Source organism: Staurois parvus, unplaced genomic scaffold (genome assembly GCF_062004578.1).
Source record: "Staurois parvus isolate SC_StPar_1 unplaced genomic scaffold, SC_StPar_1.0 ptg000770l, whole genome shotgun sequence".
In the NCBI taxonomy this organism is placed as follows: domain Eukaryota; kingdom Metazoa; phylum Chordata; class Amphibia; order Anura; family Ranidae; genus Staurois; species Staurois parvus.
This window is the reverse complement of record NW_028318566.1, coordinates 1,505,858-1,531,453: the sequence shown is the minus strand read 5'-3', so window position 1 is coordinate 1,531,453 and position 25,596 is coordinate 1,505,858. Positions and strand designations below refer to the sequence as shown.

At 41.0% G+C, this 25,596-nt stretch overlaps 1 protein-coding gene across 2 annotated transcripts in view; it reads left to right on the top strand.

Annotated features, from left to right (window-relative positions):
- Nucleotides 1-25,596, top strand: part of CANX (calnexin) — an 80,424-nt gene that overhangs the window by 4,989 nt on the left and 49,839 nt on the right. For both annotated transcript variants that reach the window (XM_089654508.1, XM_089654509.1), the window contains exons 2-5: nt 16,827-17,060; nt 22,083-22,156; nt 23,724-23,782; nt 24,897-25,038. In XM_089654508.1, the coding sequence (XP_089510634.1) occupies nt 16,830-17,060; nt 22,083-22,156; nt 23,724-23,782; nt 24,897-25,038 (506 nt within the window). In that variant the 5' untranslated portion in view covers nt 16,827-16,829. The remainder of the gene's footprint in view (nt 1-16,826; nt 17,061-22,082; nt 22,157-23,723; nt 23,783-24,896; nt 25,039-25,596) is intronic.

The following is a 25,596-nucleotide window of genomic DNA, read 5'->3' as shown; positions in this document are numbered from 1 at the left end:
AAAAAAAAAAAAAATTGCAGCCTACACTTATAGATGCTCTATTCTGGGGAGTGCACTGTAAATAGGAACACATAAACAAATTTGACTGCAAAAGTGGAAATTCAGTTTGTATTTCATCTTGAAAAAGGAATCTCCCTCAGTTCCTGCCGTTGGCCTGGTTCACACCTATGTGGTTTTTATTGCATTTTGCAGAAAATCACTCCAGTCTATTTAACATGGCTCCCTGTAGGGGGGTGCCGACCAGTCAGAAGCCATCTAGACCGTACTGTAGTTTTTGCAAGGAGAGGAGAGAAATCCGTGGAGATTTTAAATCCCTTTGGCTTTCCCTCTTCTCAGTGCAGGGATGACAGTACGGGCTAGATGGCTTCTGATTGGTCAGCACCATCACAGTGCTGACCAATCAAAGGCCCTCTAGTCCATACTGTCATCCCTGCAGGTAGAAGACAGCCACGGGAAAGCCTACAGCTGAGAATCCGGAACATCTGCCTCCATCCTCCACCTGATAGCTGACATATACATCCCCACACTCCCTTCTCTCCCACTTTCTGCTCAGCATGGGATCGGTGCAGGGAGGTTTCCCTGCTAGAAGCAGTGCTGTACGCTGTACGAACCTGTTATCCAATGAGAAGAGACACCGCTGCAGGTAGTTTAACAGGATCTGTCCAACACGTGTAGAGGTGCTCGCCTCCGGAGACAGCAGGAAATCAGTTAAATTGGCTGCACTAAAATGTGTAGGTTTAGTGAAGCATGATAAATGAATCCATGTCACAACATTGGCACACAGATGATGATACAGTAGGAAAAAAAGTCAACGCGTTTCATGCTCCGTAGTGCTTATTCATAAGCAATAAATGAAAAAAGACTGAACTTCTTGAAAAATGTTTTTCTTCATTTCTGTTATAAAATCTAGCAAATAAATAATCTTCATAAATTTAGGCCAAAATGTATTCTGCTACATTTCTTTGATTAAAATAACCCAAATCGGTGTATATTATTTAGTCTGTAGGAATATTAGAGCTCAAGCTATGGGATATATATTTGAAATTGATCAATCCTAATGTACTGCTGGCCTATCTTATTTCTCAGGGCTCAAAAATGCCAGGACAGTACAAATATTCCCCAAATAACCCCATTTTGGAAAGTAGATAGTCCAAGGTATTTAGTAAGAGGCATGGTGGTTTTTTTTTTTTTTTTGTAAACGAAGTAAAAAGAAAACCATGCAGTACAGTGCCATTATATAACGCATGTGGGGCGTGATGAGGAACACTGACTGGTGACAGTATGTAAAAAAAAATATATATTTTTTTTTTCATTTTCTTCTAAATTATTTTTTTTTTTTACAATATTTTATATATAGTATGACCAGAACAATACATTGTTACTACGGTACTACTCTAGGAAGGTGATCAGGATTTTTTTTTTCTGCACACTGATTGCTTAGAACAGTGGGTTTTTTTTTCTTTTTAACTAATTAAATCAGTTCATTCAGTGTGTACTATTGTGATTAGCTGTAATTGGCCACAGCTAATCACATGGTACAAAAAGGGCCAAACAACCCATTTGTACCATGTGATCACTCTGACCAATCACATAGATTAATATAATCGTACACAATGATTGTGGACGCTATCCGTTGTGTACAGTTGTCATGTGATCTGTTGTGATTGGTCACAGCGATCACATGGTAACCGCAGCATGCTGGAACATTGATTTGCCATCCACTGTCTGGTGTACACAGTAGGTGACAGATTGCACCGCTGTGTGGCACATTGTGGGGAGGATGTCATATGATATCCTCCCATAATGGTGAATGGTCCCGCGCAGTCGTCATTTGACTAAAGGCCAGGTAGGAAGGTGTTAACCAAGTTCACCTTTAAATAAATTTACATGTGTTTGTAGCTTAAAAAATTTATTATTCTTTATTTATTTTTTTCCTTTTACACAGGAACCTGCAATGTATTGCATCCCAAGTCATTGGATCACTGGTGCAATGTCAGGCACCTGCACACTCTCCCTCCAGCTTTCTGCCTGTACCTCCATACAAGCTTTGTTAGAAAGCTGGATGAAGATTCGGTGGATTACAAGTGCGCTGATCAGTATACTTGTAGTCTGTTGAGAACTGAAAGCTGTCTACTGTGATGGCTGACTGCACAGCCCTGCTGCTTTTAAACTTGAAAGTGGCTGCATGGAAGAGGTATTCGGTCCTTCGCAGCATTTTGCAGCCTAAATATTTTAAATGCAGGATTGACTGCAATGCATTTACTGTAGCCACAGTGGGTTGAAGGGAGGTGATTGTGGTCAGGTGTTGACTGGCCGAGCTTGTCAGATTTTACTGCTGAGGGTCCATGGTAATCGACACTTCATTTTGCATATATTGCACCTTCATATTTTGCATAACATTTCAGCAGTAAGCATCTTTTAAATATTTGCGCTAGGCTAAATTGAAAGCAGAATTAGCTTTCACAATTGCATCAGTAAATATATCTAGTCTACGCTAAAACCACTGGTATTAGCAGGGGTGTAGAAATTCTTTAACCACTTGCCGCCCTGCCACTGCATATATACGTGTGCAGGGCGGCACTGGGGCACAAAAGCATGTTTTAAAACTGGGTCCGCGCTCCCGACGTTTTCGCGGGCAGGAGGCGCGCGTGCGCTCCCACCGACCCGCGGGTGACACCATTTGATCCCGGAGGGATCAATCATTCGATTTCAGCCAGTGATGTCTGGCTGAAATCAGATGATCGGTCCCTGTCCTATCCTGTCCTGTGTTGACAGTTACACAGGACAGGATATGATGTCATTCTTCTCTGCCTGGACACATTCCGTTCCAGACAGAGAAGAAGACATACAAATTGTTAGTAAAACAGCACATACCCACAGTTAGAACACTCTAGAACACATTTAACCCCCTGATCTCCCCCCCCAGTTAACCCCTTCACTGCCCTGTCACCAGTGTCACTGATCAGTGAACCGATTTTTACTGATCACTGTATTAGTGTCACTGGCGACTTCCGATAGTGTTAGAGCCCCTCCCAGAGAGCGCCAGTTTGCCCGCTAATGCACAGGATTTTTTTCTACCAAAAACATGTAGCAGTACACCAGTAATCCCATTTAACCCCTTAATCTCCCCCCCCCCCCCCCCGTTAACCCCTTTACTGCCCTGTCACCAGTGTCACTGATCAGTGAACCGATTTTTTACTGATCACTGTATCAGTGTCGCTGGCGACTTCCGATAGTGTTAGCGCCCTCCCAGATAGCGCCAGTTTGCCCGCTAATGCACAGGATTTTTTTCTACCAAAAACATGTAGCAGAATACATTTTGGCTTAAATTTATGACTAACTTTGAGTTTACGATCTATATTTTTATAGCTGAAAGTAGAAAATATTGTTTTTTTTTCAAAATTTTTTTTGTTTATAGCGCAAAAAATAAAAAGCGCACAGGTGATAAAATACCACCAAAAGAAAGCTCTATTTGTGTGAAAAGGACGTAAATTTCGTTTGGGTACAGCATTGCATGACCGCGCAATTATCATTTGAATTAGTGCAGCGCCAAACAGCAAAAAAAGGCCTGGTCATTAAGGGGGGTAAATCCTCAGGAGCTCAAGCGGTTAAAAAGCTACTTGTCCAAGGGAATAAATTGGGGTCCCAGTCTACTTGTCCCTCACGTCAATCTACTTGTACTGGTAGAAAAAAAAAAAAAGAAAATTGCCAGGATGGAAAATATGAAGGGTTGATGTTTTTTTTTTATTGGGTAGAGATGCTTTTAGGAATGTCTGGGGCTTTATGGCAACTTAAACTTTTAATGTTGTTTTTTGCTGAAAAATTTCTTAGAACCCACAAACATATATTTTTTTTAAAGTGAAGGTCCTAGAGCAGGGGTCTCCAAACTTTTTAAACAAATGGCCAATTTACTGTCCTTCAGGTTTTAGGGGGGCCAGACTGTGGTCATTGGGAATAGAAATTGTCCTGGCAGCAGAGGGAGTAAACAATATATCTTTGGTATTAGAGGGAGGAATAGCGCCCCATCATTGGTGTCAGTGGGAGGAATAGTGCCCCATCATTGGTGTCAGTGGGAGGAATAGTGCCCCATCATTGGTGTCAGTGGGAGGAATAGTGCCCCATCATTGGTGTCAGTGGGAGGAATAGTGCCCCATCATTGATGTCAGTGGGAGGAATAGTGCCCCATCATTGGTGTCAGTGGGAGGAATAGTGCCCCATCATTGGTGTCAGTGGGAGGAATAGTGCCCCATCATTGGTGTCAGTGGGAGGAATAGTGCCCCATCATTGGTGTCAGTGGGAGGAATCGTGCCCCATCATTGGTGTCAGTGGGAGGAATAGTGCCCAATCATTGGTGTCAGTGGGAGGAATAGTGCCCAATCATTGGTGTCAGTGGGAGGAATAGTGCCCCATCGTTGGTGTCAGTGGGAGGAATAGTGCCCCACCGTTGTTGTCAGTGGGAGGAATAGTGCCCCACCGTTGTTGTCAGTGGGAGGAATAGTGCCCCACCGTTGTTGTCAGTGGGAGGAATAGTGCCCCACCGTTGTTGTCAGTGGGAGGAATAGTGCCCCACCGTTGTTGTCAGTGGGAGGAATAGTGCCCCACCGTTGTTGTCAGTGGGAGGAATAGTGCCCCACCGTTGTTGTCAGTGGGAGGAATAGTGCCCCACCGTTGTTGTCAGTGGGAGGAATAGTGCCCCACCGTTGTTGTCAGTGGGAGGAATAGTGCCCCACCGTTGTTGTCAGTGGGAGGAATAGTGCCCCACCGTTGGTGTCAGTGGGAGGAATAGTGCCCCACCGTTGGTGTCAGTGGGAGGAATAGTGCCCCACCGTTGGTGTCAGTGGGAGGAATAGTGCCCCATCGCTGGTGTCAGTGGGAGGAAAAGTGCCTTGGGGCTAGATAAAAGCAAGGAAAGAGCTGCATCCAGTCCCCGGGCCACAGTTTAGAGACCACTGCCCTAGAGAATAAATTGGTGGGTGTTGCAATTTTTTGTCACTAGGTATTTACACAGCGGTTTTTCAAAGCAATTTTTTTTTTTTTTACAATACACTTTTTTGAATTTTTATGCAAAAATTCACAATACACAACCCATTTTTTTGGGCAAAATATAGAAGATTATGTTACGTCATGTAAATGAATACCAAACATGTTGCGCTTTAAAATGGCACAAGCCCGTGCATCGGCAACAAACGTACATTTTACTATCCATAGGCGACGCTTTAAAAGCCTTTACAGGTTACCACTTTGGATTTACACAGGGGGTCTGGTACTAGAATTACTGTCCTTGATCTGACGTTTTGCGGTGATACGTGTAGGGGACAATCGCTGTGTGCGTAGGACCAACTTGTGCGTTCGCCTTTGTGTGTTAAAATGGGGGTGCTTAGAATTTTTTTTAAATATTTATTTTTATACTGTCGCTTTCATTTTTCCACTTTTACTGCTGTCACATGGAAAGTAAACATCCCTTGTGACAGCAATAGGCAGTGACAGGTACTTTTTATGGCGAGATCTGGGTTCAGTAAGACCCCAGATCCCTTATCTGCCCTTAAAGCATTTGATCACAACAAAATTGGCCCCCAGCTGAGCAGTTGGAGCTCAGAGCCACAGTCCCTAGATGGGACAGCCCACAGACGGCTGAAGGAGGGGGGGTCGTCCTCCAGCTCTTGACCCTACTGCTTAAGCGCCCACAGCAGGACTAAATGTGGAAAAGAAACCTCTTGCCCGGCACCCTAAACTACATATCCTGGGTATCGGGCAATAAGAATTAAACATCCCTGGTGCCTTTTCCCTCATCTACCTACAGTCCAAAAGGAAGATTTCCTGCTGAACTGACTGAAATTCAAGCTGTAGGTTTCCCTATCAGCAGTCCCCTGCTTGACAAGTGCATTTTTCAGTTGATTTTCAGCTGAAGGAGCCAGTCCAAAAATTCTCAGCTGAACAGCACTTGTATCCAATTGGGTGTTCAGGTATACAGAAGCTGCTGAATACAATAGCCGAGAACTGCTGTGTCCTGGGTTCCTCCTGGTGCACAACAATACCCGGCCTCATGTGGTGAGAGTATGCAGGCAGTTCCTGGAGGATGAAGGAATTGATAACATTGAATAGCCCCCATGCTTGCCTGGCCTAAATCCAATAGAAGACCTCTGGGACATCATGTTTTGGTCCATCCGACACTGCCAGGATACTTTCCGTCTCATTAGGAGCATGCCCTGACGTTGTCAGGCATTCATACAAGTACATAGGGGCCATACAAACTACTGAGTACCATTTTGATTTGCTGGAATGAAATTTCAGCAAAATGGACTAGCCTGCTGCATAATTTTTTCACTTTGATTTTCGGGATGTCTTTGAATTCAGTCCTCTGTAGGTGATCATTTTCATTTCCATCAAACGATGGTGCATCCTTACGTTTTTAACACATAACCCAGTGCATATCAGTATAGATATCCATGATATTTTTCTCCATTAAGATCTGATGTCTTTTCAAAGTGTTCCTTTAATTTTTTTTTTGAGCAGTGTACAGTAATACCTCAGTTTACGAAATTAATTCATTCTGCAGGATTTTTTGTATAGCGAAAAATTCGTAAACCAAAACGCCGTTTCCCATAGTAATGCATTGAAAACCAATTAGTACGTTCCGGAGGTCAGAAAATAGTAAAGCTACAAAAATACTGCATGAGGTATTTTATCAAGTCATGAAGTATTTTAGTAGTGACAACCATGTGTTAATGTTTCAGCTGTCAGCAGGGTTCCCCACTGACAGCTGAATGTAAAAGAATTGCCGGCAATTAAAAAAATAATTAAAAAAACGGCAAGGGGTCCCCCCCTTCCATCCATACCAAGCCCTATGGGTCTGGTATGGATTTTGAGGGCAAATGGCATGGGGGTCCCACCCAAAATCCATACCAGACCCTTATCCGAGCATGAAGGTCAGGAAGGGGGGGGATGAGCGAGCGCGCCCCCCTTCCTGAACCATACCAGGCCACATGCCCTCAACATGGGGAGTGCTCTCTTCCCCACAACCCTAGCCAGTGGTTGTGGGGGTCTGCAGGCAGGGGGTTTATCGGCATATGCAAGCCCCTTTTAACAAGGGGCCCCCAGATCCTGCCCCCCCATTTGAATGAGTATGGGGTACATGGTACCCCATACTCATTCACAAAAAACAAAGTGTAGTTTGAAAAAAGACAGGACACGGTCTTTGACAAGTCCTTTATTAAAAGAAGTAACTAAAAGAATGTCCCCCGCAGTAGATCCCATGTCAATCATGATGCCTGCCATCAGTGATGTCACATGGGGCAGGGTTACTTGGGCGATGTCCCCGGGTGGCCCCGCCCCTTACATATTTAAGAACTCTCAAACCACTGGAGCAGGCAGAGGGCTGGAAGCCATCATCGGAAGCTGAGCCTTTTTTTTTATTTTTTTTATTCTTTTTCCAAGTCGGCAACGGCGGTGACTGCGGGCATTGTGATTGACATGGGATCTACTGCAGGGGACATTCTTTTAGCTTTTTCTTTTAATAAGGACTTGCTGTTTTTTTCACACTACATTTTTTGTGAATGAGTAGGGGTACCATGTACTCCATACTCATTTACATGGGGGGGGGGATCTGGGGGCCCCCTTGTTAAAGGAGATTCCAATAAGCCCCCTGCCCGCAGACCCCCAAAACCACCGGCTAGGGTTGTGGCAAAGAGGCCCTTGTCTCCATCAACATAGGGACAAGGTTGAGGGCATGTGGCCTGGTATAGTTCAGGAGGGGGGGGGCATTCACTCGCCCCTCCCCCCCTTTCCTGACCTGCTGGGCTGCATGCTCAGATAAGGGTCTGGTAAGGATTGTGGTGGGGACCCCCCACGCCTTTTTTTTAATTTTTTTTATTTTTTTTAACATTTTGACATGGGAGTTCCCCTCAAAATCCATACCAGACCCGAAAGGCTTGGTATGGATGGGAGGGGGGACCCCACTCCATGTTTTTTTTTTTTTTATTATTATTATGGTGCCGGTTTTTAAATGTAATTACCGGTTTTGTTTTGTTTTTTTTCCTTCAATATAGCTCAGAAATTCAGCTGTCACTGTCACCCCAGCTAAAGGAAAGAGAGTTTTTTCTTTTAGTTTATTTCCCCAAGTTAAGAGAAACATTGTTTTTCATTTTAGTTTCTTAAAAGAAACAAAGTTTCCGTTAACTCCGGGAAAGTGACAACTAATTCTGTGAGCTATAGTGAAGAAAAAAAAAGCTGGCAATTGCATTTAAAAATGAGCACTGATAATTCGTAAACCGAGGCATTATTTTCAATGGATTTTCATTCGTAAACCAAAAATGACGTTAACCGAGGCATTTGTAAACCGAGGTATTACTGTATATTTGCCATTGGCTTTTGTTTGCTAATATTATCAGTATTGTTTGATTTTGGTTCCTTTTGATAGAGGAGTGTTGGCTTGGACATGCCTAACTGCTTAACATTTGTTATTAGTATATGCCAGTATTTTATTTACATAGCTTATCACTGCATTATATTCTCTTCTGTAAACAGCAGTAGTTTCCTCAAGTATGACAATCATGGAGACATCTGCCTGACCTAGGACACAATGCAGTTTACCTTTTATGCTTTGACAGGTAAAAAGTGTTGCTCACAATATACTTTTCTTTCTTCATTGAGACGAGGCAGAAATCATAAATATTTGTGACATCAGAGAATTATTTTGTAGCCTGTGTCACTTCTGAGTGTGACCCATCTGACAAGTTTCCTAGGGTACTTTTTTGCTTTTTTTTACTTCTTTTAGTCCTCATGCACACTGGACGTTTTTACAGCGGCTGTTTTTGGCTTTTGATGTTTTATTTCTACAGCTAGTAAACCCCCAGCATGTTATCCTATGTGTCCATACACACACAGACTGTAATTAGCATTTTTTGGCTGGAAAAACCCCTCCGAACTAGTAGCTTTTTTTAGCTATAAAAACGTTCTAACGCTGAAAAACACGGTAAAACACCACAAACCGGTGATTTTGGAAATTTTTTGACACCCCCCAAAAAGAAAAAAACCCGCTAAAAACTGCAAACGCAAGAAAACGTTGCTAAACACTAATGCAAAAACGCTATAAAAGCTGGAAAACTCACGTTTTAACATGACTTTACACAGGTAACATTGCCAGCATTATCAAAAGGTCCAGTGTGCATGAGGGCTTAGACTTATTTCTTGGATGTTCTTGTATAATTGCATGACGGGCATTTGTATATTCTTTAGACCATTAAAGATTAACTTAAGAATCCATTAACCACTTCCTGTCCAGACACTTTTACCCCATTCCTGACCAGGGCAATTTTCAGCTTTCACCTCTATCACACTTTGAATGACAATTGCGCGGTCATGCAACACTGTACCTATATGAATTTTTGACCATTTTTTTGAGACAGATGAAGCTTTATTTTGGTGGTATTTATTCACCACTGGGATTTTTATTTTTTTTTTGCTATGTAAATGAAAAAGTCCAAAAATTTTGAAAAAAAATAAAATTTTGCAAATAAATAACATTTCATCATAAATCTTGGCCAAAATTTTTTCCGTTATCTTTTTAGTAGAAAAAAAAATAACCCAAATTAGTTTAACCAAAAATTATAATTTTGAAACCTTTTTTTTTTTTTTTTTACATTTTTCTTTTATTTTGTATATTTGTTTTTTTTGTTTTTTTACATACTGTCACCCTAGCAGTACAGTGTCACCATGGTGACACTGTACTACTTGTGGGGGCTGATGAATATTTTTTTTTTTTTTACACTGATTGCTTTTACACCCATAAAGGCTGTAAAAGCAATCATTTCTCCTTCTCTCTGGCTGCATTTTTGCAGCCATTGAGAACTACTGTGTGAGCTGTGCTTGGTCACAGCTTGTCACATGGTACAAGGCTGTTGTGAATAGCCTTGTACCATGTGACCTCTGTGATCATTCACAGATTTCACACGTAGTAAGCAATGATGTCAGAAGTGACATCTTGCTTACTACTCTGCATGTGATCGCTGATTGGCCAATCAGTGATTGCATGATCGGGACCTCGCATAGAGTTCCCGTCCGACTATCGGTGTTCCACTGTGTCCGGAGGACACAGCGGGCACCAGATCGCGGTGCTGCGTGGTCACAGGGAGCGCGCACAAGCAGGGAGTGGGGAAGCTGTTTATAAACGGCCACCCAACCCTGCACTGCCACCGTCCGGCCATTTATATACAACGGCTGGACGGGAAGTGGTTAAAAAGACCCATCTTCAGCATCAAAAGGCTGAATTTTTAGTGAGCTTCTCCAGAGCTTTGCTTGCTCTACCAGTATAAGACACTTTATGTATATTCTGAGTAAAGAAGTAAAAGGACGGGCTGAACATTGGGGTTGATTTACTAAAACTGTAAAGTGCAATACGTGGTGCCGATCGGCTCAGCTTCCATGTTTTTTTTTTTTTTGTTAAAGCAGTAGTAAACCAGATCATTATAAAAAAAATACTTTTCAAGTGCAAGACAATGCCATAATCTGCTAGTATGCATTGAAAAGCCCTCTAACGGCATGCTGTCACCACTGACAGGGCTTCCATCTTTACTCAGTCCTCCTTCCTGGTTCACAGGCTCTGGTGGCTTGAATGACCGAGCCGCGGTGATGTCATTCCTTACGGCACACAGCTCTTAAGGAACGGCACGGGCATACTGTTCCATCAGAGAGTATGTACCAGGGTGGATTTGATTTAAATCATAATTTTTAAAGAGCAACTGTCATCTCTGTCCCCCAGCGGCGGCTCCTCTGACCTGCAGTTGACTCACCGACAGTCCCATTCACTTTATGGGATGGCTGGTGATGCGGCAGTGACACAACAATGTGAGGGATGTGGAGGCAGCAGGTGAGTGGATGCCCACTAACCGGCGCTGCCATGATGGATCTAAAATGACAGGTGCTCTTTAAATGTAAGGACTCTGACTCATTCTTGCTGGTAGTTAGAATCTTTAATATTTGCAAACCAAATGAAGGTTTCCTTTTTAGAATAATAATCTGTCAGGTTAGTAAAACAGCGATATCAGAACTGATTTTAGGGTAATGGGTTAATCACACATAGCTGGAGAACTACTCAAATTCTTTTATTTCATGTTTTTTCTCATGGTTACTGTGAAATTGTGTGAATGCATTAGTGCAGTGCATGTTATCTCAGCTTTGAAGAGCTTGGATTCATTGAATGAGTTTACCAAAAATGAAAATATTGCAGAATAGACTTTACTACCACTTTAAAGCTTAATTGAACAAGCTGAAGATAAGCTAAGTACACATGGGCCAAATATCGGACGGTATCGGCTGTTTCAACAGAAACCAGCCAACATTCGGGCCTGTTTGTCTGGCTGCCAGTCCGACAGAAGCCAGATGTTTGTCCAGCTTCTGTTGAAGGGGCATGACCAAAAAAAGTATGCCGATTGGCTTCCAATCAGTGGGTTCAGCCAATAGCTGAAAGTGCAAACCAGTGTGTTCTTGTGGGGGGGCAGTCCCCCTGTCAAAACACAATAGCACAGCAGGGAAGATCGCTGTACCAACACTACTTGTGTTAGTACCGTGATCTTTCAGGTGTTTTTTTTTTTTTTTTTTTTTTTTTTAATTCAGTCCAGCTTACAGTGTGTACAAGGCTTAAGAAGCTGGATGGCTACGATTCACAGCTGCACCAGATTTTGCACTCTCCAGCTTTAGTAAATCAACCCCATTGTGTCCTTTGGGAATGTCTAAATGTAAGCTAGGTGTGAATTGGGTGCTTTAGCCTCACAGAAAATCTGAACACCCAGCTATTCAGACAATCTAGGTTTGAGTGTCAAGATTTTTTGGCCTTATCGCTGGTACGTGTAGTGCAGATAATTGTTTTGCCTTCAGTTTCCAGCAAAATTATCTAAAGCTAGGTTTTTATATATGCAAATGTGTGTAAATCGCACGAATTCCCGCACCTGCAGGAAAACTGCATTTGCTTTTTTAGCAGGCACCCAGGGATGCCATTAATTCTCTATGGCACCCAACGCATCTGAAAATGCAGTGCGTCAAATCAATGGGTTGCTGTGCCCATGCAAGCGCAAGCCACATCAATCACTTAGGTGTGAACCTAGCCCTAGGGAATGAATGGTACTACATGTGTGCATTTTTTTTTTTTTTTTTTTTTTTTAAACACGTTCTCATTTAAAAACATTACAGAAACATTCCAAGCAACTGACTGTAAAGTTTGGCCAGTTGACTAACTGATGCCAACATCATTCCTGTAGATTACACTTCACATTCAGAACAGACTAACAGATAAAGGAGATCAGTGTGTTTTACTGACCTACTTTGTGTTAAATCTGCCAGATGCTGGTACTGTTATTCTTTTGACCATTTTATTTGCGTGTTTTAGACATATATTTTTCTTAAAGGTTGGACGAATATATTTTCTATTCAATGGTACATTGTTAAAGCCTATGTCTCAGCAAAATTGTAAAACAATATAAGAGATCTCTACAATACATGGAGATTTTTTTCCATGTTTTTTTCTCTAAAAACAGTGAGTACAGAAATATTTTCTGAATGAATGGCAAAACGTTCTCTGGATGAAGTGGAGAGTGTGACGTTACCACCCCGCCGCTCCACCGGATCCATTTGGGGAACATGTTGCATTCGTTTAGAGAATGCACCACATTCTCTGAATGACACCCGTGTTGAGCAGGTGACCTGTGTTCAGAATGCAGTAGGGCAGCAGCTCAGTACGGGATCAAGAAGTAAGTGGAGATCACTGTGATAGCAGTAAAACATAAACACTGCTGCACAGTACTTAGAAAATGTGTATCGTGAAAATATGCACAAATGAAAACTAAAATACACAAGTACCAGAATACACAATAAAGCAAGAAACAAAGGGATGAACAAAACTGTCTGTGGTTTTATTTTTAGAGACACTTTGAGGATTAAACGGAACATACAAAAAACAAATAATTGTCCACGTGTACTTGATGTCAACTGTGCCACTATGAACTCTCCAAAAATGCTAATCTTCTTAAAATAATATAAATACTTGAAGTGTCTTTCAGAACTGAAAAACAATTATCCACTCAAGTGTCCATGTGTACTACTTGATTTCTCCAAAAATGATCATCTTTAGAACACTTCTCATATCACTTTAATTTCTCCATAAATCCCCTGTGACCTTCAATGTATAAATCATTTACAGTTGTTAGTCCCATCACCAACATACATATACTGTCACCTTTTGACCAGCCCTAACTAGTTGGGTCATTTGCATCTTCCCCTTTAATTGGGGATCTCATAAGCCACAACAGCAACCTGACTCAAAACGGAGGTGCTGAAAGTGTGCGGGTGGCCATCTTGTTGGAGGTTATCCCATTGTAAAAGCCCTAAACTACTTTTTAAGTGAAGTATAAGAAGTGTAATAAAAAGAATACATTTTTAGCAGAGAGCACTGTATACTTTTAGGTCTGGTCACAAGATGAAAGTATATGTTTGGGATTGGCACCTGTGGATAATTTATACATTTAACCAGTGGCCACCTGACTTATGGCCAAATGGCGGCCGGGCAACACTCCGTCCCTCCGGGAGGATACCATATGGCTTCCTTCTCAGAATGCGCATGCCCGCAGGGCTGCGCTGTGGCGTGATCTGTCACCGGCCATGTACATCGGACACGGCCTATGACAGATCTGTGTACCAGCTTCGTTGCCAGTACCATGTGACCTGCTGTGACATGGCAGGTCACATAACAGTTGTATACAACTGATGGCTTCCTTTCATGACAGCCATTGTATACAAGTGTCTAGCTGTGAATGGTCACGTCGATGACATGCACTGGCTGGGCCAATCACAGCCCATCTGTCATGTGATTAGCCGTGGCCAATCACAGCTAATCACTAAAAAAATTGAATCGATTTCATTCAGTTAAATGCTTGCTTATAGCAAAGCTATAATCAATCAAATTGTGTAAATAAAAATACTGATCACTTGTTACTATGGTAACATTATACTACTTTGGTCATAGTACAATATGAAAAAAAATCTTAAAAGAATTTTACAAAAATTGTTTTTTTTTTCGTACTGTCAGCAGTCAGTGTCCCTGATCACCGCTGCACCAATTATATAATGACGCTGGTGACAGTAGGTAAAAAAAAAAAAAAAAACGAAAAAAATTTTTTATTCATTTTTCCGAAAAATTCCAACTTCAAAAAACTCGCCATGCCTCTAATGAAATATGCCAGACTGTCTACTTTGCAAATAGGGGTCATTTGGGGGATATCTGTACTGTTCTGACATTTTTGGGCCTCAAGAAATTAGATTGGCTGTCAGTATTTCAGTATTTATTATTTAGTCTGTAGGAAAGGTTATAGAGTTCACAAACTATGGGATATATCTGAAAATTGATCAATCCTGATTTGGGTTATTTTCACCAAAGAAATGTAGCAGAATACATCTTGGCCTAAATTTATGAAGAACATTTATTTATTTGCAAACTTTTATAACAGAAACAAAGAAAAACGTTTTTTTTTTTTTCCCCCCAAAACTTTTGGTCTTTTTTTGTTAATTTTGTTAATAAAATGAAACCCCCAGCGGTGATTAAATACCACCAAAAGAAAGTGATGTGAGAAGAAGTGTTTTTGAAGATTAACATTTTTGGAGAAATCAAGTGGTACATATGGATATTTTTTTTCAATTCTGAGAGACCCTTCAAGTATTTATGATATTATTGAAGATTAGCATTTTTGGAGAGCTTATAGTGGTGCACACAAATGATATCAACTACACATGGATAATTATTTGTGGTTTTATTTTTAGAGAAACTTTTAAGGATTTAACCACTAGCCTACTGGGCACTTATACCCTCTTCCTGCCTAGGCCAATTTCCAGCTCTCAGCGCTGTAGCACTTTGAATGCAAATTGTGCGGTCATACAACACTGTACCCATATGAAATTTTTATAATTTTTTTGTGACGGAACTTTATTTTGGTGGTATTTAATCACCTCTGGGTTTTTTATTTTTTCTTAAACCAAAAACCACTGAAGATTTTGAAGAAAAAAAAAAGTTTTTTTCTTAGTTTTTGTTATAAAATTTTGTAAAGTGATTTTTCTGCTTCACTGATATGCGCTAATGAGGCTACAGTGATGGGCACTGATAGGCTACAGTGATGGGCATTGACAAGGAGGCACTGGTAGGTGGCACTGATGGGCATTGGCAGGCATCACTGATGGGCACTGGCTGGCAGCACTGTTAGGCGGCACTGGCTGGCAGCACTGTTAGGCGGCACTGACTGGCAGTGATGGGTGGCACTGACTGGCAGTGATGGGTGGCACTGATGGGCACTGGCACGAGGCACTGATGAGCACTGACAGGTGGTACTGCTGGGGCTACACTGATCATCAGTGCTCTGATGATCAGTGTAGATGTCCCCTCTGCGGAAAGCTGATTACCGGCTCTCGTCTCGAGCTGTCAGCGTGACAGCTCGAGAAGAGAGAAATGCCGATAACCGGCATTTCCCTGTTTACATGTGATCAGCTGTGATTGGACACAGCTGATCACATGACTGAGCCGACATCTTCGGCCCTTTCCATGATCGGTGATCCGCTGTGTCCGAGGGAATAAAAAATCACCCCCTTTTTATGTCAGCCAGCCCCAAACTTCCCTTCCCAACCATCTTCACGTATTGGGTCTATATAGAGAAGCAAGTAATGGGATACACACCATTACACGTAACTAATGGGGCTCCTTCTTACAACCTTTCAAAACCTCTTGAATGGATACAGACAAAACCATTAGTGTATTTCCTCCTCCAATTTGTCAATTGGTGGTAGAGGGGGATGCCACTTCCCTTGCTTTGCTTCCTCTCCTCCTTCCCACCGCTCATTCCTCCTCCGCCTTACTATATTACTACAGACTTTTATTCTTTCCTACTTGTCCCCTCCTTTTCTGAAGTCACTGCTATTCCCTTTTTTCCCTTTGCTCACAGCAACAGACACTGGCTAACAGTCCAACCCCTAGTCTCACCTAGAAGGAAATTCTTAAAGCTGAAGTCACTGTATGATCTTTATTGCATAATTATTGGTTCAGCTTGGATTAATGTAAGCATGCATATTTTCATACCTGAGGGAGCACTGTGGAAGGTGACATTCGCTATAATAGTCGCTGCTACTACAATGATTGCGGCAGTCTTCCGGGTCCTCTGCGGCCATTCACAAAATGCCTTGTGCTTTTATTTTTTTATTTTTTTTTTGAATGAATGAATACAAGGCAGTCTCTGATTGAACAAGATTGAGAAGCGAAGCAGCGATATCTTTTCATTGAAAAAATGTCATTGCTGAGCGAGTGATGGGTTCTAGGTGGACCAGTGTAACTAGGCAATAAAGATCATACCTATGCTTCAGCTTTAAAGGACTCTTGGAGCAGCCCCAACCATATCTTCAACAGTTGTTTTTAACCTCTTAGACATAAGGCACACAGGCCTTTACCAGAAGCTCCCATTTTACACCCACCCATTGATACTAGTTTGAAATGTGTACAACATCTTACCTGGATTTCATAATAATTGATTTGTTTAAATATGTAGAGGTATATATTTGACTGTCGTTTTCCTGGGTAGGATACATCATTTGCTGAACCGTTTTATGCTTACTTTCTTCCAAGTCCTCTGTAGACCAACCCATATCACTTATTTTTCACCTTCCTAAACCATACAAATGTTTGGAAAATGAAAAGTGTTTTTATCCATAGCATAGCATGGAGCCTGTGGCACCCCTTTTGGATTTAGTTTCAGCTTTAATCTCCTGACTTTAATACTTTTATATATATTTTTTTTTTTTCTTAGATCATGGATCTGAAGTGGCTACTTTTCACAACCTTTCTAATTTTTGGGTTAGTAACAATAAAGGCACATGGCGGGGACCATCACCACCACCACCACCACGATCATGATCATGACCATGACCACGATCACGACCACGACCATGATGATGGATTAGACATAGAAGATGATCTGGATGATATCGTTGAAGGTGAAGAGTCAAAATTGGATACCAGCACTCCACCTCCTGCTCCAAAGGTGGGTCCCTTCCTCAATTTAAAAAATAAAAAGTTGCATATTATTAAACATTCAAACTGACATTTGTATAACTTCAGGATAGTTACACAAATGGCATCTGTAAGCCATAGAAAAATGGAAAATTAATATATATTTTTTTCATTTTAGTCTAGGGTTCCTTAGGCTAGATATATGCATGCTGGAACAATTTTGTCACAGTAGCAGTAGTCCAGTATTTTAATGTACATGACCTGACCTTGTGTTTTACGTGTGTGTGTGTGTGTGTGTGTGTGTGTGTGTGTGTGTGTGTGTGTAATATGAGTTTCATTAATTTCCTTTATTCACATTAGTGGTGATGTGGCTGCAGGTGTTATATCCATGTGCACTTTTGACAAGTCATGTACAGGGAATTCTACATTAAAAGTTTTCTAATGGTCATTCATTGCACACGTGGAAATCTGTTCAATGGGTGAATTAATTGGAATAAGAAGGAACTGTTCTTCTAATCAAATAAGAAGGGGTTACCTGGTTTGGTTTATATAACAGGCAAAAATAATTGCTTTAGCTAGACCTAAGGAGGATTTATTGGAAGACAGAGAAGTCCCTGTAGCTTTGTTTAATGATAATCGTGTCACTAAGTTGAATTTCATTAAGTGACTGACATTCACCCATCCTTTATCGAAAACAGTTGCATGAAGGCCTTAGCCCTTGTTCACTCTGTACAGGCTGCTTGCGGGTGGGGAAATCACCTCTGTTCCCAACCAAATTGCTTTGCTGTTATGAGACGTGAGGCGCTGCCATTCATTCTGAATGCCACCCACACACATCTCAGCCAGCAGCGCATTTCCAGGTGTGGGAGCCACACCTGTTACCACGTTTTTAAAAGGGTTCATGCACATTTTTTGTGTGGAAATCACAGGCACGGCAGCCCATTTAAATGAATGGGCTGTTGTGTTTGCACAAGTGCAAACCAGGGCAAAAAAAATGATTGCTATTTTTCAAGCTGTAGCAACCCTTCGTTAGGGTTGGTTATCTCCCAGCTAATATAAACCAAATGTTATTAAAAGAATATGGCTGTTGGTTATATGGTCATATAAATGTGGGTATAGCAGCTGCAGATACAGCAGGTAAAATAAGTATTGAACACGTCACCATTTTTCTAGGTAAATATATTTTCTGCTATTGACAGGAAATGTTCACCACATGTCGGTAACAACCCATGCAATCCGTATCTTTGTATAAAGAAACAAAAAAAATTAAGTTCAGAAATAGTTATGTGTAATGAAATGGAATGACACAAGGAAAATGTATTGAATGCATGGAAAGCCAAGACACCAGCTGAAATCTATCAGTAATTACAAAGCTATCCTGCCCCTTGTCACATACTTATGGCATTGGTTACAGAAGGAGTTCTAAACTTCTGAATGTTCCAGTGAACACTGTTGAGGCCATAATCCAGAAGTGGAAAGAACATCATTTTCACCATAAACCGGCTACGACCAGGTGCTCCATGCAAGATTTCTGACAGAGGAGTGAAAAAAATTATTGGAAGAGTTGTCCACTTATGGAGAGCTTCAGAAAGACCTGGAATTAGCAGGTATAATTGTTTCAAAGAAAAAAAATAAGTAATGCACTCAACCACCATGGCCTGTGTGCACGCTCAGCACCCAAGACTCTATTGCTGAAGAAAAAGTATGCTGAAGCTTGTTTAAAGTTTGCTGCACAACATTTAGAAAAGCCTGTGAAATACTGGGAGAATATTGTCAAATGAAAAATAAATTGAGCTCTTTGGATGCCATAATACACACCATGTTTGGAGATCAAATGGCAACGCACATCACCCCAAAAACACCATAGCAACAGTGTAGTTTGGAGGTGGGAGCATCATGGTGTGGGGCCATTTCCTCGCATACGGTAGTGGAATAAAAATCTGCTGCCATCTACCAGGATGATGATGAAACGAGGGTAGACATTTCAGCAAGACAATTATCCCAAACACAAAGCCAAGAAAACTCTCTATTGATTTCAAAGAAAATAAATCTGCTAGAATGGCCCAGCCAATCACCTGTCTTGAATCCAAAAAAAAATCTATGGAAAGAACAATCAGAGTTCATAGAAGAGGCCCACAGAACCTTCAAGATTTGAAGACTGTGTGGAAGAATGGGCCACAATCACACCTGAGCAATGCATGCGACTAGTTACTCCATACAGGAGGCGTCTTGAAGCTGTCATTACCAGCAAAGGATTTTGTATGAAGTGTTAAATTTTGTCATTCCATTTTACTACACATAACTTAATTTCTAAACTTATTTGTTTTGTTTAGTTTTTTTTTGGTATATATGGATTGCATGGATTGTTACTGACGTGGTGAAAATTCCATATCAATAGCACCTTTAGAAATATATTTACTGAGAAAAATAGTGTCATGTTCAATACTTCTTTTACCCGCTATACTTCAGAGTGAACAGTAAGACTAGGGAAATCCAATTTATGTACTAATAAGAGAACTTCTGTTAAAGATTTAACATATGTAATATAGTTCACATGGGGGTTCACTAATGATCAGTTTGTACAAATCTGATGGTCCAGCTGAATCTTGAGGACTGATTTACTAAAAGGCCATTTCAAGAAGAATATGGAAAGAAAACTGCCCAGTGTGGGCAAAAAAGTAGTTGCTATGTTGGCAGATATCATATGAGCTGGAGATTCTAAGAAATCAATCCTTGATACCAAATGTCTTTAAAACATCAAGTTTATCAGTATTGATACTTTGAAAGTGAAATTACGGTTTGGTTTAGGACAGGGGTGGGCAAACGTTTTGACTTGAGGGCCGCAATGGGTTCATATATTGGACCTGGGGGCCAGACCAAGAGTAGATGAATGATGTGTATGTGTCATCCATAGTAAGTATAGTAATATTCCCCCATAGTAAGCATAGTAATTAATCCCCCATATAGTAATTCATGCCCCATATAGTAATTCATGCCCCATATAGTAATTCATGCCCCATATAGTAATTCATGCCCCATATAGTAATTCATCCCCCCTATAGTAATTCATCCCCCATATTAATTCATCCCCCATATTAAGTTCCCAAGTCCCCCCTGTGTCAATTCACTTACCTTTGCTCCGCGCGTTCCTCTCGCCGTGTTCCCGCGCCGTTCCGGTGTAGCATGAAAATCTGTCTCCTATGAGGATCTGTCCCCCTCGACGTATCTGCGCATGTGCCAGTTTCAGGCATTAGCAGCCGATCGGCGATCTCCGGCACATGCGCAGATACGTTGAGGGGGACAGATCCTCATAGGAGACAGATTTTCATGCTACACCGGTCTTCAGGGCGGACTGTGAGAGGAGCCTAGCGGGAGCCTAGCTCCGCGGGCCAGATTAAAAGGTCCGCCGGGCCGTATACGGCCCGCGGGCCGTAGTTTGCCCATTGCTGGTCTAGGACAACTTACTTTGTGAGTTCAATTTGTGTAAACAACATGAATACACAACACAGACATGACATTCAAAAATAAATAAAAATCCACGTCCGGACACTTGTTAATATACTAGTATATAAGCAGCGTAACGCAGCAATATGCTGCCTAAGAGTATAACGCATACAGATCAAGGTAGCCCTTGTATACTAGTCTGTGATCCCATAAGGCCTAAAACAATTAAGGTACATTAATTCAAAGCTCAATAAGCATTAAATGGCATGAAACAATTTCCGTTATGGACCGGGCCCTGTGTGAGTCAGTGAGGCATTATAAACTGATGTCAAGTAAAGGGTTCAGTCCCATTCAATAAGTAAACAAGCCTCTAATTAGAACAAATGTCCCTGGTTATCCATTGGCTGATAATGAAAGCCACATTTGACATGTAAAGCATTCAAGTAAAGTACTGTGAATAGCATGGAGGTAGAGACATAGAATGCAGCAATAAAGTTGTAAAGAATATATATATTTTGTGGAAAGCATGATTCCAAGAATGTACGAAATGCTGTTTACACTGGACTTTGGGCTCCAAGTTTCTTCAGATCTCATGGACCTATATTGTAAAAAGGAGTGTCTCCAGTTATGTGCAACTCCGCAAGATGCGGCTCATACATTACCACCAATTCACTACCACTCCGCTAATCCTGTTGTCAAGTCATGAAGTAAAATAAGTGCTGCTATGGACCAATGGTAAAGGCCAAATTGGTCTCCGTAGGTTTGAATTGCTGCTACTGGCTGGATCATGTGGGTGCCGTGTCCCTCTGTGCTTCAGATTGGGTAACCGGGTGCCTTCACAGAGGCAATGGGCACCAACTCAGTGTGTTCCCAGATGGGAAGATTGTCATTTTGGTTACGGTGACAGCGCTTGTAATTAAGCCATAAAATATTCTGGCATATATCTACATTTACCTCATTCATTGTTTTTGTAATACCATTTCAAGAAGCAGCCTTAAAGTGCTAATAAACCCAATAACAAAGACTTATTAAATTGCAGTTCACCAATTCTTTGATGTGGTTGGCTCCATTAGTTTTTTTTTTTTTGCTTTTTTCCATTGATTTTCACCTGGTGATCCAGCCAGGAAGTCTTATTTTTTTCAATTTGCTTTAACAGACCCAGCTGTCCAGACAAAGTAGCAGTTACTGGGTTGAGACAAAACATTTACTGACTGGGACACTTAAAATGGTCAGCTTTTAGTCATTTATGTAAATTCTTATACACAAAAGGGAAAAAACTGTTTGCTCTAACTGCTTAAAGTGTTAGCTAGATTTCAACTTCAATTTGTTAGTCAAGTCTAACACTATCCTCTCCCCAGACTGACAATGCTGCTGTCCAAAGGTGTCTGCTTTACTACTTCATCCAGAGGCATTCTATGTGAATGGTGTTACTGGCTCTATCATAGGTGAAATAAAGGATTCTTCCTTTCTTAAAAAAGAAAACGATTGGTAGGCTGCAGTATATTACATTTTTGTTTTTGGGTTTATTACTTCCTTAATATCTCTAGCTCTGTTGTGCTGTATTGCATGGTTTCACTTTTTTTCTTTTTTTTCTCTCCTCTTCTTACAGGTTACATACAAAGCTCCAGTCCCAACTGGTGATGTTAATTTTGCAGAGTCATTTGACAAAGGCACATTGGAAGGGTAAGAATGTCTGTCTGCGCTGACTTTCAATGCTTGGCGTAAAATGTTATAGGCTGCTATTGTATATTCTGTTAATGCTCGTTATTCTCACAAATTAAAAATGCCAGTTTGAGAATACAGATAACATTTTTAAAATTTTGCAGTACATCTGTTAATGTTGCAGTTTTTATGATGTAAGGGGGGAAAAAATTGCTATGAAAGTGAAGGAGTTAAACATCTGTTTAACCAAAATGAGCTGGCCAGAGTCTTCTCTGTAATTTGTCAGTGTATGTTACCCTAGAAAATTAAAAGGCAATATGTGTTTGTGTTAATAAATAAATATATATTTTATATATATATATATATATATATATATATCACACTTGTGCAATCCACAAGGTTTAGGAGTGTGTCTATGGGAATGTTTGACCATTCTTCTAGAAGTGCATTTGTGAGGTCAGGCACTAATGTCGGACGAGAAGGCCTGGCTTGCAGTCTCTGGTTTCATTCATCCCAAAGGTGTTCTATCGGGTTGAGGTCAGGCAGGCAAGTCAAGTTCCTCTATCCCAAACTCGCTCATCCATGTCTTTATGGACCTTGCTTTGTGCACTGGTGTGCAGTCATGTTGGAACAGGAAGGGGCCATCCGCAAACTGTTCCCACAAAGTTGGGAGCATGAAATTGTCCAAAATGTCTTGGTATGCTGACGCCTTAAGAGTTCCCTTCCCTGGAACTAAGCCCAACCCTTGAGAAACAACCCCACACCATAATCCCCACCTCCGCCAAACTATACACTTGGCACAATGCAGTCAGGCAAGTATCGTTCTCCTAGCAACTGCCAAACCCAGACACGTCCGTTGGATTACCAAACCGAGAAACTTGATTCCTCACTCCAGAGAACACATCTCCACTGCTCTACAGTCCAGTAGCGGCATGCTTTACACCACTGCATCCAATGCTTTGCATTGCACTTGGTGATGTAAGGCTTGGATGCAGCTGCTTGGCCATGGAAACCCATTCCATGAAGATCTCTATGCACTGTTGTGCTAATCTGAAGGCTACATTAAGTTTGGAGGTCTTAAGCTATTGACTCTGCAGACAGTTGGTGACTTCTGCACACTATACGCTTCCATGTGCACTAACCCCGCTCTGTCATTTGATGTTCCCTACCAATTTGTGGCTGGGTTGCTGCTGTTCCCAGTGGCTTCCATTTTGTTATAATACCACTAACCGTTGACTGTGAATGTTTTGTAGCAAGGAAATTTCACGGATGGACTTATTGCACAGGTGGCAACCTATCGCGGTACCACGCTTTAATTCATTGAGCTCCTGAGAGCGACCCATTCTTTCACAAATGCTTGTAGAAGCAGTCTGCATACCTAGGTGCTTGATTTTATACACCTGTGGTCATGGAGGTGATTGGAACACCTGAATCCAATGATTTGGAGGGGCGTCTCAATACCTTTGGGCAATATAGTGTATATGTATGGAAAATGAATGTAATTCTTGTAGTACAATGGCATTTTAATGCAATGTGTTCACAAATACTTTTAATGGTGTACTAATGACACAAAAAAATTCTTCTGTAGGTGGATTCTCTCAAGAGCCAAGAAAGATGACACTGATGATGAGATAGCTAAATATGATGGTAGGAAACTTCTACTTTCTAAAGCCCCTTAAAAGTACCAATACAAAAGGAGGCTTCTTGCACAGGGCCATTCAGGGGACCATACAGGTTGCAGAGTCTGCTTAATGAAACTAAAAACTAAGACTGTAGACCCCCCCCCAAAAGAAACCCTGAAATTTTCAGGTTCTGCGTGCCTTGGGAGAGTCATAAGGCCCCATTCACATCTGCGTGGTGCATTTTTAAATTTTTTTTTGCATTTGTCGCACTGCAGCATAGTGCAGCCCATTCATTTGAATTGGCTGCCCTATGTGCATCAAACGTGCCAAAGTAATTCATGTACGTTTTTGGCAGTGAGCTTTGCACATTTTTGGACAAGAAATTGTGTTTTCCACCCACATTTGGGGAGCCATTAAGAAACAATGGGAAATTAAGAGCTTTTTTCCAAGTTTTTTCCACATTTCCAAGAACGCACGAAGAAATGCATAATTCTGTGTGCGTTCCTAGAGTGTGTAAGGTGTGAATGGAGCCTAAATGTTTCATTACTTGTTCTCATACTATTGTATTTATCATACATTTTCAGAGTATCAACTAAACGTAGCAGTGATGGTTCTACCATGTTCTGCAAGGGGTTGGTAACTTTTGGGGGGACAACAAAACTAAAAAAAAAAATTAAGTTACATGTGATCATTTCTGTTTGAGGGCAAGCTGTTTATTACAAATAGAGTCCAGTTGTTCCGTAAAGAATTTTAAAAAGGGGTTGACTGCTTTAGTTATAAAGATCACATTAATATTTAAATGACACAGCTGACTCAACTGCTAATTGAAGTTTTAATAATATCCTTACATTTTGGATGCTAATTTTAGTAACTTTCTCATGTCTCAGATACTGAATAGTAAATATCGCTTTCGGAAAGTACCCTGAAGGGCTGTATTACATTTGTTTAAAAATAGATGACTTTTTTTGAAAGCTAAAAATATGCTCAAATAATTGTCCGTTTTAATTTTGAGTAGCTCTGGGACAATAGTTTTCATCATGTGGAAAGCACAGAAGTAGTATAATGGTTACCATATTACCTTAAGGACAATTCAAGGCGCACACACTAAAGCTATTGTTGACACTTTTTTTCCTGTTTAGGCAAATGGGAAGTTGCTGAGATGAAAGAGACTAAACTCCCTGGGGACAAAGGACTTGTTCTGCTGTCAAGAGCCAAACACCATGCTATAGGCAGCAAACTTAAAAAGCCATTCATCTTTGATAAGAAACCTTTGATTGTTCAGTAAGTGCATCAAGTTTTTCCTGTCTATTACAATGATTAAAGTGACACTACATTTTTAAAAATCAATGCATTATGTCTAAATGTAAGTAGAATATACCTTCTATCTCCCATCATTTCTCAAATGCAAGCTTTATTCTGCTGTTCTCAAACTTGCTGTTCTGTGGTGGTTATGTTCATTCTCCATGCCCCCCTTGTGTGTGACCAGAAATACTGGCACTGCTCACTGTATACTAGTAGCAGTGAGATGCATCAGTGCGGGATAGAAAAAGTTCACGTGACAAAAAAAGCTTGAAAACAGTCAGTGACTTATTTTAAAAAGATAAAGAAGAGCCATTGTATACTTGATATTTTAGAATGATTGATCTGATGTGTTTAGTGTCACTTAGTATTTTGAGTTGCAAATTTCCAACTGCAATGGTGTGCGACTCAAACAAGACCCAAAATCTTTAAAAAAAAAAAATTGTTTTATGTAGGAAATTTGAAAGCAACATGCAACACATTTAAAAAAGGGTGCTAGTTGAGTTCAGAAACGAGAGAACTCCTGCGCTACCTGAATAA